This window comes from Panulirus ornatus, chromosome 52, assembly GCF_036320965.1.
Source record: "Panulirus ornatus isolate Po-2019 chromosome 52, ASM3632096v1, whole genome shotgun sequence".
NCBI lineage: Eukaryota > Metazoa > Arthropoda > Malacostraca > Decapoda > Palinuridae > Panulirus > Panulirus ornatus.
In genome coordinates, this window is record NC_092275.1 from 14128065 (window position 1) to 14144413 (window position 16349).

At 43.4% G+C, this 16349-nt stretch overlaps 1 protein-coding gene across 1 annotated transcript in view; it reads right to left on the reverse strand.

Moving 5' to 3' along the window:
• Nep1 (Neprilysin 1) overlaps positions 1-16349 on the reverse strand; it is a 105260-nt gene that overhangs the window by 16856 nt on the left and 72055 nt on the right. Inside the window, exons 2-5 of the mRNA XM_071692261.1 lie at positions 5052-5093; positions 3160-3321; positions 1831-1914; positions 1012-1217 (exon numbers count right to left, since the gene is read on the reverse strand). Coding sequence (XP_071548362.1) covers positions 1012-1217; positions 1831-1914; positions 3160-3321; positions 5052-5093 — 494 coding nt within the window. The remainder of the gene's footprint in view (positions 1-1011; positions 1218-1830; positions 1915-3159; positions 3322-5051; positions 5094-16349) is intronic.

Sequence of the window (16349 nt, forward strand, 5' to 3'; positions counted from 1 at the left end):
AAGCATACCATTGTACTTGACCAGGAGTCTAACTGGTCTCATAGAACTAAACCACTATATATATGTAGATTTATCTATAAGTAACTAAAGAACATTTGTATCTATATATTTGTATACTCTGCAAAAGAATATTCATATCTAAGATCGAATGAAATATCTCATAGTTGTAATTCTCCATTTCCGTAGTTATCATACACTCAGGATATCATGAACTTGTCATTAATCATAGCAGCCCAGGAGAACTTACGACGAACATACCGTGAACTCACGAGGGGACGAGAGGCTAATGTGTGGCAATCATAGAGTCTACACTACTTGTATGACCTTACGTGAGTGTCTTGGTTCGTGACCACACACTCACCTTCCATGAAGACGTAACAGAAATGAATCAGTTGGTAGATTTTTTCATTTGACTTATCAACTTAGTTTGAAGGTTGGTTTGAAGCAAACGTAATATCACTATTCCATGAAATTGGTGATGGTAAAATATTTTGACTAATAGTTCCCCATGTCTGATGTAGTTTCAGCTGTTGGGACACTGTGCGTCAGATACATTAATCTTACATTTGGAAATGGTTCACACGAATTCTCTGATTCATGTTGTCTCTAACAACAGTGAAGTACGAGGTCGCGTTCATCACTGGTATTAAGCCAGGATAGAAGGCCATGGTGATGTGTGGAAGGCGGACCAAAATAACGACCACTGACCTACCTTGACACGAACACATGTTGTCAATGAATGAATGAACATATAGATGATAATAGCAGTGATACACTTGCTACAGTCATTGTAAGTTCAGTAATCTTGATATGTGTTCTTTGGTCGCAAACTCACACCACCTTACCTTCTTACTCAATAGCTGTTCGTATTCCCACATCAAATGAAAATAATTGAGATTCAGTAGACCGACTCTTACCAGCTGCTACGGTCAGATGTTGTTATTTTGAGTCATGTACATATGTTAACATTATCCCTTGTGCCATTCATGTGTTATCAGATGACTTCCTCACCTGTATGATGTTGACGGAGGAGTTCTTGTCGTCTGGTCCCACCCACTGGTCGATGAGGATGCCCTGGTTCAGCTCTCCCCGGAGTCTGCCGATAAGGGTCTCAACGGAGAAGTCCGGCGAAGTCCAGTTGGTCGTGGTGACGGGCCACCCTCCCAGGGAGTCCAGCACAGCCACGAGCGGACCCTCGCCTGTGTGCTCGATCTGACCTGACACAACACACACTACTCAGTCGCTGATACATCAGACGCAGGTCCTCGCCATACCCACACTCAGGTCTCTGGTTCAAAGACCCCACCACACCTGGATGAGGTCCTTACCACACCAAGCAAAACCTTGCTATATCCCTGCTATACCTGGTTATAGCCTTGTTACACCTGACTGAAGTGTTTACCCCACCCAACTAATATCTGCTATAAGTTGCTTAAGTCTTTACCTCGCCTTATCCATGCATGGATCGCATCCTACTTGAACCTCAGCCATACCTCACATATACCTACACCACACCAGGGATATGTCTCATGCATACCGTGCAGAAATCCAACCACACGTTCTCACTTTTGTACCATATCCTCTACCACACCTTTCATGGGTGGTAGATGCACTCTTCTAAATTTTGTGCAATATCTTAGTGCACAATCCTGCCCATTGTCCTCAGAATCAGAGTTCTGCAACATATGCTCATGGTACCTTTCGTCCTACACCTTCCTCAGTCCTTCAAGGTCTCCAGTCCCTCTCCCTCACACTGGTGCCCCCGTCACACCACCACAACACCTCTCCTACAAGTGCCTCCCATCCAGTCCACCACCACAAACAACTTACTTGTGTTCATACAAGCAGCGTAGAATAACTTGGCCTTTTTTGTTGCTTCGCCCTCATTTCGCGTCACTGGCGACTCTAGCAAACCTGTGGAAATCAAAAGGTCGGTCATTATGCAGCGTAACACAAGTAGTTTGTCTTGCAGTTGTACCAGCAGCATGTAGAACCTCCACAGCACGTCTAGTTATGGTATCAGTAGTAATAGTGGGAGGAGCAGGATCACACAGCACTTTGATATGCTGTTTCTACTTCGTGGATACCCCACGACGTGTCCAGTCACTGTGGTATCAGCATGGCGACCCCACAGCATATTTGGTCACCCTCGTAGCTTGAGAGGCCAGTACATCTGCTGCTTGAAAACCCACACCACTTTTAGTCATTGAGCCTGAAGCAGAGGGGACCCAGAGTACAATTTAACATTGTATTTGCAGTAGAGAGGCCTTAGACTTTACCCAGAAGACTGGGGAGGAGGTATGTGTATTTCGATATAATATCCATGCTTAAGGAAACAATCATTTTAAGATGCATAACGTTAATCACGTTGCTGTTATCATATATACTGTGTGGTAATTTGCCCAGGTATGAGAAACTTTGGTGTCAGCAAAGATGAAATTTACGAAGACCTGATTCCTTCTTCACTCCTCTGTCTGAGTCTCTGTCTCTATCTGTCTGGAGCACCAGTGTTTCTCTTAACTTTTCCAGGGTTTTCTTGGTTCTTTCTATACTGTTGTCTCTGAGGTTAAGACTCCCACGAAGAAGAGGGTCTTCTCTTTTTACAGATATTTGTTAAGACTGAACTTTACATCATAATTAGATATGTAGAAATATGACATTTACCCCGTTATGATGGCGAGGGTGTAAACAAGGCATCCACAATTTATATATTCCTTTGTCAAGGTTCTGATTGTTATCATCTTTTCTTCTCATGTTAGCTGAATGCCCTAATCAAGGACATCATATTCATGCCATATACGTATACCCTCGCCTAAGCTATATATGTACAGTGATAGTAAAGTGAACATTACCTCTGTTGATTTCACTAAGGAGCAGCTCACCTCATAGGATGTAGGCTAAAAGCAACCTGTCTCTTGATGTAATGATGAGGGTCAGCCTGCTGTTTAGGGTGACAGTGAAGGGTGACCATACCTTTTATGGTAGGGGGCGAGGGTGAACCTACCTCTTACGGTCAGGGGCGAGGGTGAACCTACCTCTTACGGTAGGGGGCGAGGGTGAACCTACCTCTTACGGTAGGGGGCGAGGGTGAACCTACCTCTTACGGTAGGGGGCGAGGGTGAACCTACCTCTCACGGTAGGGAGTGGGGTTAAACCTACCTCTAAGGATCTTCTGGAGCTGGTCCGCCATAACCTCGAAGGTGTTGATGGAGGAACGATCCTCTGGGATGACGTGCTGCTTGTTCCACATGCCACACGCAAACTGGAAGAAGTCGGTGCAAGGGTCTGCCGTCTGGTCCATCGCTGCCAGCAGCGACGCGGCTGTTGAGGGGAAAGTGATTAGTGTCTGAGGGTCACGCTGAGGGTCACGCTGAGGGTCACGCTGAGGGTTACAGTCTTTGTCTCGAGTTCTAAGTTAAGGACCAGGTCATGACCTTGGATCTAGTGGTGGAATCCAGTAGGTAACGACGGAGATGAGAACCTCCTAAAGTAGGATCATATCATAAGGTAGTTAGCAACTAGAATCAAGAGAATGAGTTACATTTAATACGGTGGCCAACTGGTTGGGGTCATGGGTAACTAATGGAGCCTGGTCACGATGTCACATTATATGTCAACAGTCCAAGGGTATCTATGGTATCAATTCCATTCATCATTAAACTTGGGTTTACATTCCTGAAGATAATGATATCAACAAGTTGGATTAAAACTCTCAAAGAACCCACGAGGCGTTTCATTAGCAAGTTACGCTCGGAATGTTTATATACACAAACGTAGGAATGCATGGTTCCTCTTTATTCCCGAGTTTAAGCCGAAGATCGATGAAATCACTTAACCTCACCAAATGCGATTAAAACCAGTGGTTTTCCACAAAAATTGATGAGAAACTTGAAGGGATGTAAGCAAGGTCGGAAGTACCAGAGGCCAGTACGCTACATTCTCTCCCGACGACCTGGACTGAGGTATGACAGTGCAGGACGAAGCTTTGTTAAAATTAAAGCTGTGAAGAATAGGAAATATAAATGCGGTGTTTCTCTCATCCATAAAATAAATATGAGCCGTCGTCCTGCGTCAAGACAAGGCAAGCAACTCATGCATTATACAAGCAGCGGGTTATTTACGAGAGTAATAACAGGAAGGGGAGGCAATATGTGGCCGCCCGTCACCCCACATGATTTGACAAGCGCCACCACCCCCAGGGTCCAACATGGCTAGGAACACCCCGCCAGTAATAAAGACTGACGTCGGGTCAAATATCGCCTGCCCCACCACCTACCAAGATGGTAGGAACATCAGAGTCTTACGTACCACAACCAAGATTGTAGAATCTTCAGCAACATGACGTCGAGGTTGCATCACTACCATGACTGAATACCCGTCGACATCTAGGAACCTTAGTCATCCAGTAGTCAAACCAATCATATACCTCGACGGTACAGACCAATCACATACCTCGTATGTACAGACCAATCATATACCTCGAATGTAAAGACTCAAATGCACCCAGGAGCAAGACGCAGCAGCCAGCCATTCCCTACCCAGAGAACAGGGCCATCAGCCACCTAGCGGCCACGCCCGTGAGCTACCCAGCAGCAAATTCTGCTAGCCATCTAGATGCTAAACTTGTGCGGCCGTTGACAATATGCTACATATGTTCATCTTAGGTTTGGTGCAACATATACACATTAATCTGCTATGTTACATGTTCAATACGTTAATGATATGTTGTATTAACACGTTACATTTGAGATATATTCATCAATATGTTGATAAACTGTTTTGTTATAGATATTTTGTTTGTCATACATTGTTCTTCTGTTTCACGCGAGATGTGCTTGTCGTATGTTGACGTAACTTACTTCGCGCGAAAAAAATGTTCATTATATATTGCTTCACCATAATTCATCAGCGCATCACATGCTCTGTTATGGCTCGTATGAGGTCTTTAGCACTAACTAGCTAACACTTCTCGTCTTCCAGATTTTGATTCGAGTAATTTGAGTATAGTTTAGATATTCATTAAGATATAAACAGTAAGACTTGAAACATACCTGTTTTCACACATTCCTCGGTTAAGCATATTTTTGATGTATCTGAAAAGAAATAGAAAAATACATATTAGTAAAAGGAATGAAAAAATAATCATCAATTAGAACAACATATACTGCTTTAATATGTACTGAAAGTATGGAATAATATCATTAGAAGAGAATATACTAGAATGAGAAATATTGAAAATGAGAGATAGTTGGTATGCATTATAGTGTGTCTGAGCAATAATCAGAAATTAGAATGAATATGTTTTGACTGACCGTAACAGAGAAGGTGGCACAGTGGTTTTGGTGACAACAACAGTCGTGGACTCTTCAGAGAAGATCCTGAACTCTAAGAACACGGGAAAGACATCATCAAGACCCAGTACAGAAGACTGAGGATAAAGCTCAGGGAAGTCTACGAGCGAGCGAAATATTTTCTTCGAAAGAAGCAGACTTAAAACACACAGTCAGTTTGAATACACACAAGTGTATAAACACCCGAGTCTTTAAACCCGCGCTGGCAATGCAAGGAGAACTTAGGCAACCAAGACTTCATCATTAGCCTAAGCCAACATCACCCAACGGCATAATTACGCTAGAGATATCATAATGGAAGATCAAAAACATATTATAGAGACTAGTTAAGAACCAGACTAGTGTACTCTACTGACACGTCCTGCCTTGTTTGCTTCAAGATAAAGTTGGGTAAGAACTATGGTCCTACAAAACCTGGTTGCTATGATATCAGTACCAACACCTGCTATTATAGTACTAGTACCATAACCTGATGTTGTATTACTAGTACCATAACCTGTATTACTAGTGCCACCATTTCCTGGTGCTATATCAGTACCATCATACCGTGGTGCTATGTTAACACTACCATAACCTGGTTCTATATCACTAGTACCCAAGCCTGGCACTATATTACTGCCATCATAATCTGGTGCTATATGAGATCATGAAGGTGCAACTCCCTCATAATCTGGTTCATTGTCATCAGTGTTGTCCTTCCTCATGAGCCCAGGAACAAAGGCTGGCAGCACAAAGACCTCAGCCTGGCCCAGGTCCTGCCTCTTGCTGCTCTAAGTCTGGCGCTGCACCAAGAACTGCCTGGTTTAGTTTACTTGTACTGGTGACTTCACTTGACCATGTGTGGTTTATTCACCTATTGTGGTTAGCTACTCCAATGTGATTCATATTTGCCAGTATGGTTTACCTAACACTGTGTGTTGGTTTATTTACCTCTACATGGTTTACCTAACAATTTCTAGTGGTATATTAACCTTGACATGGTTTACCTATTACAGTGTGATTTAAGTAGTGAAGTAAACATTTCTCTCAAACACTTTGACCTGTAGAGGAAGTTTCTGCACAACCAAATATCGAGAGAGAAATAATCATCAGGGTGAAGCCCTGGGGTCGGTGATAGCGATACCTCACGACGCTGATGATGGATGCTTGACACACATGGTGAGGTGTTGTCACACGAGACTGCATGTACCTGGCTCTACCTCACACCAGCAGACGCCCGCAGGGTACTGGCTGCACGCACTGATGAACGTGACTGATTATGATGACTGTAACACTCCGTGTAACGCTCAAGTTACCTCTACAGATGTTTATAACTGGAAGGTTTACCCTAAAGATATGGCTTCCTTAAGATGGTCCTTGATACATGTGGAATTGTTAAGTTCTCCCGTCAAATAAGTATCGATGTCATTTTCTCTAAATCGCATCTAAGGTTAGATGGCAGCAAACGTTTGCTCTAGAACTCAAACATTTCTGTTTAATTTGCTTCTGTGTGAAGGTGAACAAGAGGAACGAAACGCGAGTCATAGGACGAAACTTGGCTACGCTGCGACCTAATTATATTCCTGCTATTATTGGATATTCAAGGTGAAAGACTGAACAACATTTCCTTCCCATACGCCCTGCGACGGACTCATTACAAGTGTCACTAAAGACATGTGATGGCTAATTTTAGACACAAAACAAAGAAATTTCGAAATTAACCAAGTGGCTTTTAATCATTCGTCTGGCTGTTGCGACTCCAACGCGTTCTGAAGTATTCAATTTCCACGATTTGTTTTTCTGTAACTTTTGAAAACTAAGAAATAAATTGGGAAGGAAAGAAACTGTAAGGAATCTGGACCAATCCAATTAAAGATTGGCTCTACTGGACCTTTATATTGTAATGATCTTTTTCTTTTAAACAAAAATGGTTCCAGTTATTGATATTTTTCCTTTTCAAGGAAAACACTTAAATGAATAAGAAGCAAGACGACGATTGTGAAGAAAAGAGATACTGATTCAATCCTGTTATCTTATCTTTAATGGCCCGGGAGATAAGACCAGATATCGTGCCACGGAGGCTGTGAGATGGTTCTGGCCATCCTTTCAACATTCGTCGTTGGTCAGGAGAGCACTACTTCCCTTAGCCAATGTTGTTTACAATCCAGTGGCTACCAGTTCAGGATACTCCTGCATCACTTCACTTTTAATTCTGGTTATTAATCTTGTGATCAGCCGCCCAAAGATCCTATCAGCACCTGCCTGACAACCTGGCCATCCATGTTGTCCAGGTAAAGCTGTTATTCTGCCGTAGGTGAAGATAATCTTTTCTCGAGATCATCTTTAATGTTTTGGGTTCTCCTCACTCACACTCGGACTATCTGGTGTCATGCTAAATGCTTTCCTGGATACCTCAGTGTGTCCCTGCCTTCGACATGTTCGTTCAGTCGTAGTTGTATGAAGAATTCTGTGGATGGCCACGTTTTCCATGCTGTTCCAAAGTGATCCTCCTCTTATTTCCACCAAGTCTGATGTAAAGCTGAATACTTGTGGAAATCAAATCTTTGATTTACACAACATTCTCAAAACCAGTTGAATCATGCACGTGCGTTTTGCAGAGCTGTAGATAAGAGAAGTTGGGTTTAATCTTTATCTCTGTCGTGTCGATGGAGTCGCCCTTAGTAGGATGTTAAGCTTTACTTTCGACAACATAAGATTAATCTATCGTGGCTGTGGCCTCCACTTATCTTGTACCATGGCGGTTGACCGTGTGCAATCCCTTTTCCTCATTTTATAACTATATCAAAATCACCTTAGAATATATACAAAAAACCTTGCCAAATGTTGTCATGTGAACGTAAATGTTACCAGTTGTTGATCACCAATTGTTACTCTGTTAAACCTCTACAGAGTCAACCACAATTCTGTCAGTGAGTTTTATCTTTCTGTTTTTCGTTTCCTACAATTCCTTCATGATTTTCATGACTACAAGAAAACGCCTCCATAACGACTTAAATGCTTCCATAAAGACTTAAACCATCATTATCCCCACTACTGAACTACTTTCATTACCACGAACATACCAAGAAAACACCACCATGATCATACTGACACCACCATAACAAGACACTGACACCAGAACTATTATTTCTACCACTATGACCATAACCATATAGGCACCGTCATGTCCATACCATGACAGCCATTACCCTCACGACCACAGACGACCCCCACGTAGGACCACACCATCAGCCAATGTCACGTACAGTCCAGTACAGGAGGATATCAGCCTCTTCCTCCTCCTCCAGCCTCACCACTGTGTTCCTCAGCAGAACCCTGGTGGTGTCCTGAACCTGTGTCTGGTTCAACATGGTTCTCAGCAGGTTCCTTCTATCCTTGCACCACTGCAGTTCTCAGCGAACTCCTGGTGTCCTGATACAGCCACTGTGTCCACAAACTTGTTAGTGAGCATTTAGGTGCCCTGCGTCAGCTTGGTGCTGAGCAAGAGTTAGGTTCCCTCAGTCAACCCCATCGTCAGCGTTGTTCTCAGTAGAGTCCCGGAGCCCTTGGTCGGTCCGTGCGTCAACACGGTCCCCAGGAATCCCCTGGTGTCCTGGATGAGCAGTGCCTGCCGCAGGAGGAGCACTAGGGAAGGGGTGGATGGGGGACTCCTCCTGGCGGCTTGATACGCCGTCCCTTGGGAGCAGCCAGTTAAAGGGGAGCACCTCGGACTTCTGTTTTCACGCCTTGCCCACCCGCCGCCCGCGTTGGGTGGCTGGGCGGTTCTCAGTCACCCTGGGTCGCCTCTTGCGCCTGTCAGCTGGCCTTGGCATCGACATGATGAATGATAGAATGAAAGAGTAATCGAGAGTTAGCAGTGCACTGGGGACCCAAGAAGCGACACATTTCTTTCACCATAAAATACACACTTGGTGCAGCATAGACTCGGGCCTGCCCACAGAGATGTATATATACATAACCTGACGAAGTCTTCTCCGATGTAGTTAGAACAAATCTTATTTTGCAACGTGGAAAAATAGTCTTAAAAACAACTAGCCAATCATACAGACGATAAACTTGTTAAAGTGCAGGAAACTTAACTCTGCGGTAAACCCAATTCTTACAGATATAGAGGCACGGTGACAGTGTGGATCTAGGTCAGATGGGAGCCAACGTGTGTGTGTGTGTAAAGGCCACTAGTGTTGATGTCAGTGGGGAGGATGGAGACGGTGTGTGAGTTGGGGGAGATAAGTAGTAATGTCACCCTGGCAGCTTTCGGAAGGAGGGGGAGTGACAGTCAACTCTGGGGTGTGGTCACCCGAGACTTATGAAGCAACGCACCGTTGTGTTGTGGTCAGTTTGTTTGTACCACACCATCTCCTGCTCTCACTCTCTTGATGTCCTTATCTATATATATATATATATATATATATATATATATATATATATATATATATATATATATATATATATATATATATATATATATATATATATATATATATATATATATATATATATATATATATATATATATATCACTGGCGTAGGCAAGAACTGTAGGTCCCAGCATGACTTGCACCTCACTGATATGTTATCTCTCCTCTCCGGTGAAGGACGGACAGCGGGGGAGACTATGTACCTCTGACCCCAAGCGAGGTCACACCTGGCGCTGACTCACCTCCAGAGGACGATAAATTTGTTACTGGAGGAACGGTCGAACACTGAACACTACCAGGCCCATACTGGGTCGTGATTTTTCATTTGTTTATATACAGTGGTGTCATACTAGGTGGAAAGTAAATTTTAGAGCCATCTTACTGAGGCAGAACTGACCTCACGTTATGACTGAGTGAATGAATGTCAGATGGACAAGGAGTATAGACACAGCTGCATATTGCTGGAGGTGATGGGGATGGTGTCTGGAAGCCCTGATGATCCAGGAGGACACGCTACATACCGCCACCTCAGCCATGTCCACTGCAGTAACCCTCATCTGTTTATCAGTTGATTTCGTCATGATCTCGTCATTCTTCTCCCACGACCTACCACCTGACCCCATTTTTCGGTATGGTATTATGTACATAGTACAGGAAATACGTACTGTAGAGCGTCAGCGATAAGTCAGATTTTGTAGAACTTTGAAATAACTTAAGGATCCAAAGAAAACGGGTGTTTCAGTACATATACATAGATGAGGGTCTTTGCTGTACCTATACATAGCTTCTGGCCTCATGGTGGCTCTGAGGACAAATGGACCGAAGGGGCTATGTTATGGTCGCGACATGAGAGGTTCCTGTAAGAACTATGGCCTCAGCAGGTTCCAACACTGTTCAAGGGTTGACAGTCAAAAGAAGCTTAAGGAATATAATTTCTTATATGAAAACCATATCCATATCAGTCATCCCTAGCCTGTCTTTCTCTTGATTTGTTCCACAATGAAACAGAAAAGAGGAAAAGACACAGACATAAATGGATCGATCGAGGGAGTTCTGCCTCCGGTAATTCTGTTTCCCCAACTTTCTATTTCCCATTGTTCTCCTGTTCTCTCTACTTCCCCGAATTTTCTACTATTCCTGTTCCCTCTTATTCCCCGGTTCCCTTAGTCCTCGTAGTCTGCCAGTAGTTCTCATTCTCCCTCTGTCTTCCTCATCCTTGGCACTACAGTTTTATCATCAGGGAGGTGGATCGTCTGCCTCAGACGCAACAATATGTCTTATCTCTCCAGTAGGCCAGAAGGTCATCAGGAAAAATGAAGACAAACTTATTTCCAGTGAGTTATTTATTTACTGCACATACTTTCATGTGACAATATACAGTCGTATCTACCCTGCTCAGCTGTTTCCTATTATCATTGTTAAGTATTCGTTCACTCACATCCCCCCACTCAACCCCAGCCCCATCTCCCTCCACTACAATTTCCTAAAGTAGGAGACCAGCCGCCCTTCTTCGAGGCTCTAAAGGATAAGCAGAAATCCTTATCAGTTTTAAGAGGATTTACGTTCGCTTCTCTTGGATAAATTTCAGGGTTTAAACAGCCACATTGTTCCATTTTCTGCCTGCAAGATACATCACCAGCTTCATATTACTGCCTCAGCTGGTATAGTCGCCAGCATTCAGCTGTCTCAGCCGGTGCTGGATGTTAATAACCAGTCGTCTCAGCTGGTACTGAACAGCAACCAGCTGCTGAAAAAATATTAATTTCTTTACAAGTTCTTAGACGAAAATTATTTTGTATAACACGAGCAAAAATGCCAAGAAGGGTAAACGATGCTGATCAACTTTACAACCCAGTCTTATCAGGAAGGGATTACATACATTACACATCAAGAGATAACATTTCCCCATCATAAAAATAAACAGAAAAAATGCAACACAAAGGCGTATGAAGTCACATTAACAGTAGATGTACACTATAATAGCTATACATGCACACCACAAGAACAGGATGCCTACAAGAACAAAGTACAAATGTACAGCAAAAGCGCAACACAACGAGAAACACAAAACGTAAACACAAGTACGACCTGAACACGATCCCAACACAGGAAAAGGTTAATGTAAAGATAATACAAAACACAACAGAAACAAAACACGAGAGTAAAACAAAAAAGTAAACACTAGAAAGTAACACATGAAGAGAAAGTCAACACAAGAGAAACCCAATTGGATGTAAGACACAAAGGACGACAACACAAGATGACGAGCATAACACAAGATCACGTGCACTACACACGTACAACACAAGATCACGTGCACTACACACGTACAACACAAGATCACATGCACTACACAAACACAACACAAGGAGATCACGTGAACTACACAAGCACAACACAAGGAGATCACGTGCACTACACACGCACAACACAATAACCATATGATTAAAGGCGAAGACAGAAACAAACATTACGTAGTAAAATGACAGTTGCTCTGCAAGCACAGCATAAACACGATACAACCAGACAAGAGAGCCTGGAGCTGAGGGATTATCCCTGGGTACGTTTGGCTAAGACGCATTGGTTTATGTATATATATATATATATATATATATATATATATATATATATATATATATATATATATATATATATATTCACTTCCGCATTTGCCTCTCACGTGAGGAAACTTGAATGATGCTGTAGAGTCACTTATCGCCTGAACGTATAGCGTGTCTCCTGACGGGGCAGATTTCCCTAGGGAAATTACAAGAAGTTTCCCGTGGGAGTTTGTGGCTGCCACTGATACTGTGCAAGTTTCCCTCTAGCCACATCTCCGGCACTGATACATCACCAACACTCTGATACATCTGCAACACTCTGATACATCTCCAACACTCTGATACATCACCAACACTCTGATACATCACCAACACTCTGAGACATCTGCAACACTCTGATACATCTGCAACACTCTGATACATCTGCAACACTCTGATACATCACCAACACTCTGATACATCACCAGCAGTGAGCCATATTCTTCACGAACCATCTCTCCAATATTCGGTCAGGTCTTTGCAGTTTATGATTGTATTCAGAGCTGGAAATCCTCGCGATACCTGGTGAAGTTTGGAATGCTAACTCTACTGTGAATCTATGGTCAGGTCAGGTCAGGTCACAGTGTCTGATCGTATGGAAAGCACATGTAACACTTTCCATTAAGATTTTTCCAGAGGTAATTCCTGGACAAAAATAGCATTTTCCAAATAATATAAAGCGATTATAGAATGTGACTGGGATACTGTGGGCCAGCAAGGGCTTACAGAGAGAGGGAACAGGGAAAATAATCAGTGTTTAACAGGTGGAAAAAGGGAAGAGTACAGAGGCATAACATCGAAGATATCGCAAGAGACACAGGAATCAGGCTCCATATGAAAGGTTCAAGAAGGTCTGAAATAACTAATTGGAAACTAGTAATTTAGAACAAGAGAGGTATGAAGGATATGGGTGATGAGCTGAAGGAACACCGCAAACTATTGTACTACAAATTGACCAGGGACAGATTGAAAGGAATAAACGATCTGATGACGAATATGACGAGGGGAAACTTTTGATAAGTTGAAGATTTACGTGAAGAGTGTGACCGCCCAGTTTCGGAAGGTGGTTACACAGTGAGACCCAGTGCTACCCTTCCAACCAGTCAGGAGTGGAAACATGACCCAGAAAATATCAAAATGGAGGTAAGTAGGTTCATGAAGGAACCAGACCAACCCAGAGCTCATAGACCAAATGGCGGCACAACGCTTGTACTCAGAGAGTGAGCTAAGACCCTTGTCGAACCACCAGTCATGTGGAAGATCTACTTCAGTAGTGCCTGTGTGCCAGCAAAATGAGAAAGATCTAACGAGCGTCATGATTAACAAAATGTGAGAATGAAGCAATAATGAAAAACATGTGTGAAGAAGCAGCACGTGTCGGGTGTGGTGGAGGTCACACAGCAACCATGGTGTGGCGGCCTGGGACACGCAGCAGCAGTCGCAACCTCCCTCCCTCACTTCCTCCCTCCCTCAACCACAGGTCGGCCACGACAGGAGACAAGGAAGTCCTCGAACTTGACAACAGTTTCCTCTCGCCACAGTACGTGATCTCGCCAACCAGGAGTTATAATCTTTACTATGAACTCTCTAACATTATGCCTCAGCCTCCCCTTCCTTCTTTCTCACTTGACATCACTGGTGTAGTGAACACTTGCCTTTTATCTACCAAGACTCTTCCTCTCCTGCTGTAGCGCACTTACAGTAATCAATAGGGCCAGATGCAGCAATTCCCAAACCTCACTGCTTCCCAGGGTTTGCATTATGTCCCTCTCTAGCACCGTCAGTGCCGGCAAAATGGTGGTTTCTGTCCTTCGTAACATCACACTCATCATGGATGAGGAAATATTTGTGTGAGTATTTGTATAACATACGTGAAGAAATTGGTGAAGATTGAAATGCCTACTGCACACCGCAGATTGTGAATGGCAGAGAGGCCTCATCATCGAGTGAGATGGTCTGGTTAGAGTGTATTACTGGAAACTCAATGACAGTGGCCCCAGTATCTCCGGTGTTGATCTACTGTGTTGTCAGACGGGATACCTGAGTCATATCAGTCCTAAGGAAATATTGAATAACAACACTGTACACTAGTGTATACTAGTGTCCACTAGTGTACTCCATATATTATGAATTACGCACAAACTAGATCCAATGAGACTCTCTGGAGAACAACAAAGCTTTGGGACACTCACGTAAGGTCAGGTGCCCTTGGCTTTAGGTAATGGTTACTGCAACACTTCACCTGGGCTTTGTTTTAGAGCAAATTCGGATAACTCTACGCTACACCACATTTCTTTGGCTGTTCATCACAACAACACATCATCGCACAACACGGCGCATGAACGTGACCATGATGCACAACACCTTTCCAATATACAACACAAGATAACAATGATGTTAAACAACAAAACACACATCGGTATGGTTGTAAAACACAAAGTAAGTAACCGAATGAAACACGAGTTATAGTTGTAGTTGGACAAATTAAGGTATCACTATGGTTCCACAACATCATAATGGGAGACACACTCGGGCCGTGAGTCGCAAAAACACCAGCGAATAACAGGTTGCGTAACGTGGGAGATGAGGAGTGGGTGAGGAGCCGCCGGTAGTGCTGGATCCTATTTTAGTTTGGGGATTAGATCAGGCCAGGCTTCCGTATAGGGCCGGAACCCTCTTCCCCAGTCACATGTGATCCTATCTCTCTAACACGGTATGTCTGGTGGCGATCATGACAGACAAATGAATGCGACAGGATTACTGACCATGACCATGACCTTGTCCTCCAGCAGGCGTCCTCTGTCTTCACCCAGCTTGGCAGTTCACTCCCCTCCTATATAATCACAGTTGCTGCTTTGCTACCCCGTCCCCCTGGGTCTAATTACGTTAATGAATTGCTTGTTATCGGGCCAATTTCCCCTCGATTTGGTCCTGAAGTGCAGCTGGGCCGAATGGCTTTAGCTACACCAGAAAGAGGTCACCTGTAGCCTGCTGCCCAACACAGTCTTAGGACGTCTGAGGAACTGCGTGGGATTATGTGTGTAAGACGCAGTACAGCGCTCACATTATTATACTCAAAAGTCAAATCAACTCCCATCACTGAACACCTTCGTCTGTGTTGGTTTGAGCGGCTAGAAAAGAAAGGAAATAAGAAGGAAAAGCCCAAATCTTCTTTATCTGATTATATGTTGAGCTAGATCATCTATTTCAGAAAGAATGCAACTTATGAAAGAAAACAGGCCGAGCTAAATTAAGGTATATTAACTTATGTTACGCTGGGTCACAATGGGGAAAATTAGGTTAAATTTGTTAAGGTTATTTTACGATGCACCAGGTCAGTTTACTCGCCAGGTCGCACGGTTGGTTCCCTGACCTGGAAGGTTGACCTGTACATGGTCAAGTCTCGGACACAGAGAAGTTTGGCCTTTATCCATCTAAATGTTAATAATTCACACACACACACACACACACACACACACACACACACACACACACACACACACACACACACACACAGACACAGACACACACACACATATGTCACTGATATATACAAAGCATGACAGTATCAGACTAAGCATATAATGTTAACACTCTCGTTGTCATGGATTGAAATCATGAAATGATTTCCTGGACTTAGACCTGGACTATCCTGGGTAGGATGATGGGGTTGGAGAGTTGGGTGGAGGGCGGATGGAAAATCACAGCAGCGGATGGACTTAATTCCCTGATTGGTATTCACCAACGCAGACCGGATACTTTATTCATTTTTCATCAGATGCGATAATCCAGATAAATCCATTACCGTAGATTGACGCTACTTGAAACCTTAATGGAATACTGGATGCTGAAGCGCAACTGAGTTTGTGAAAATAAATCGAAAACAAATAATGTGTTAATAGGAATGGCAGATGATGACCTGAGAAATACTGAAATGAACATAAATATCACCTCCACAATGTCTGATGATGGACTTTTGC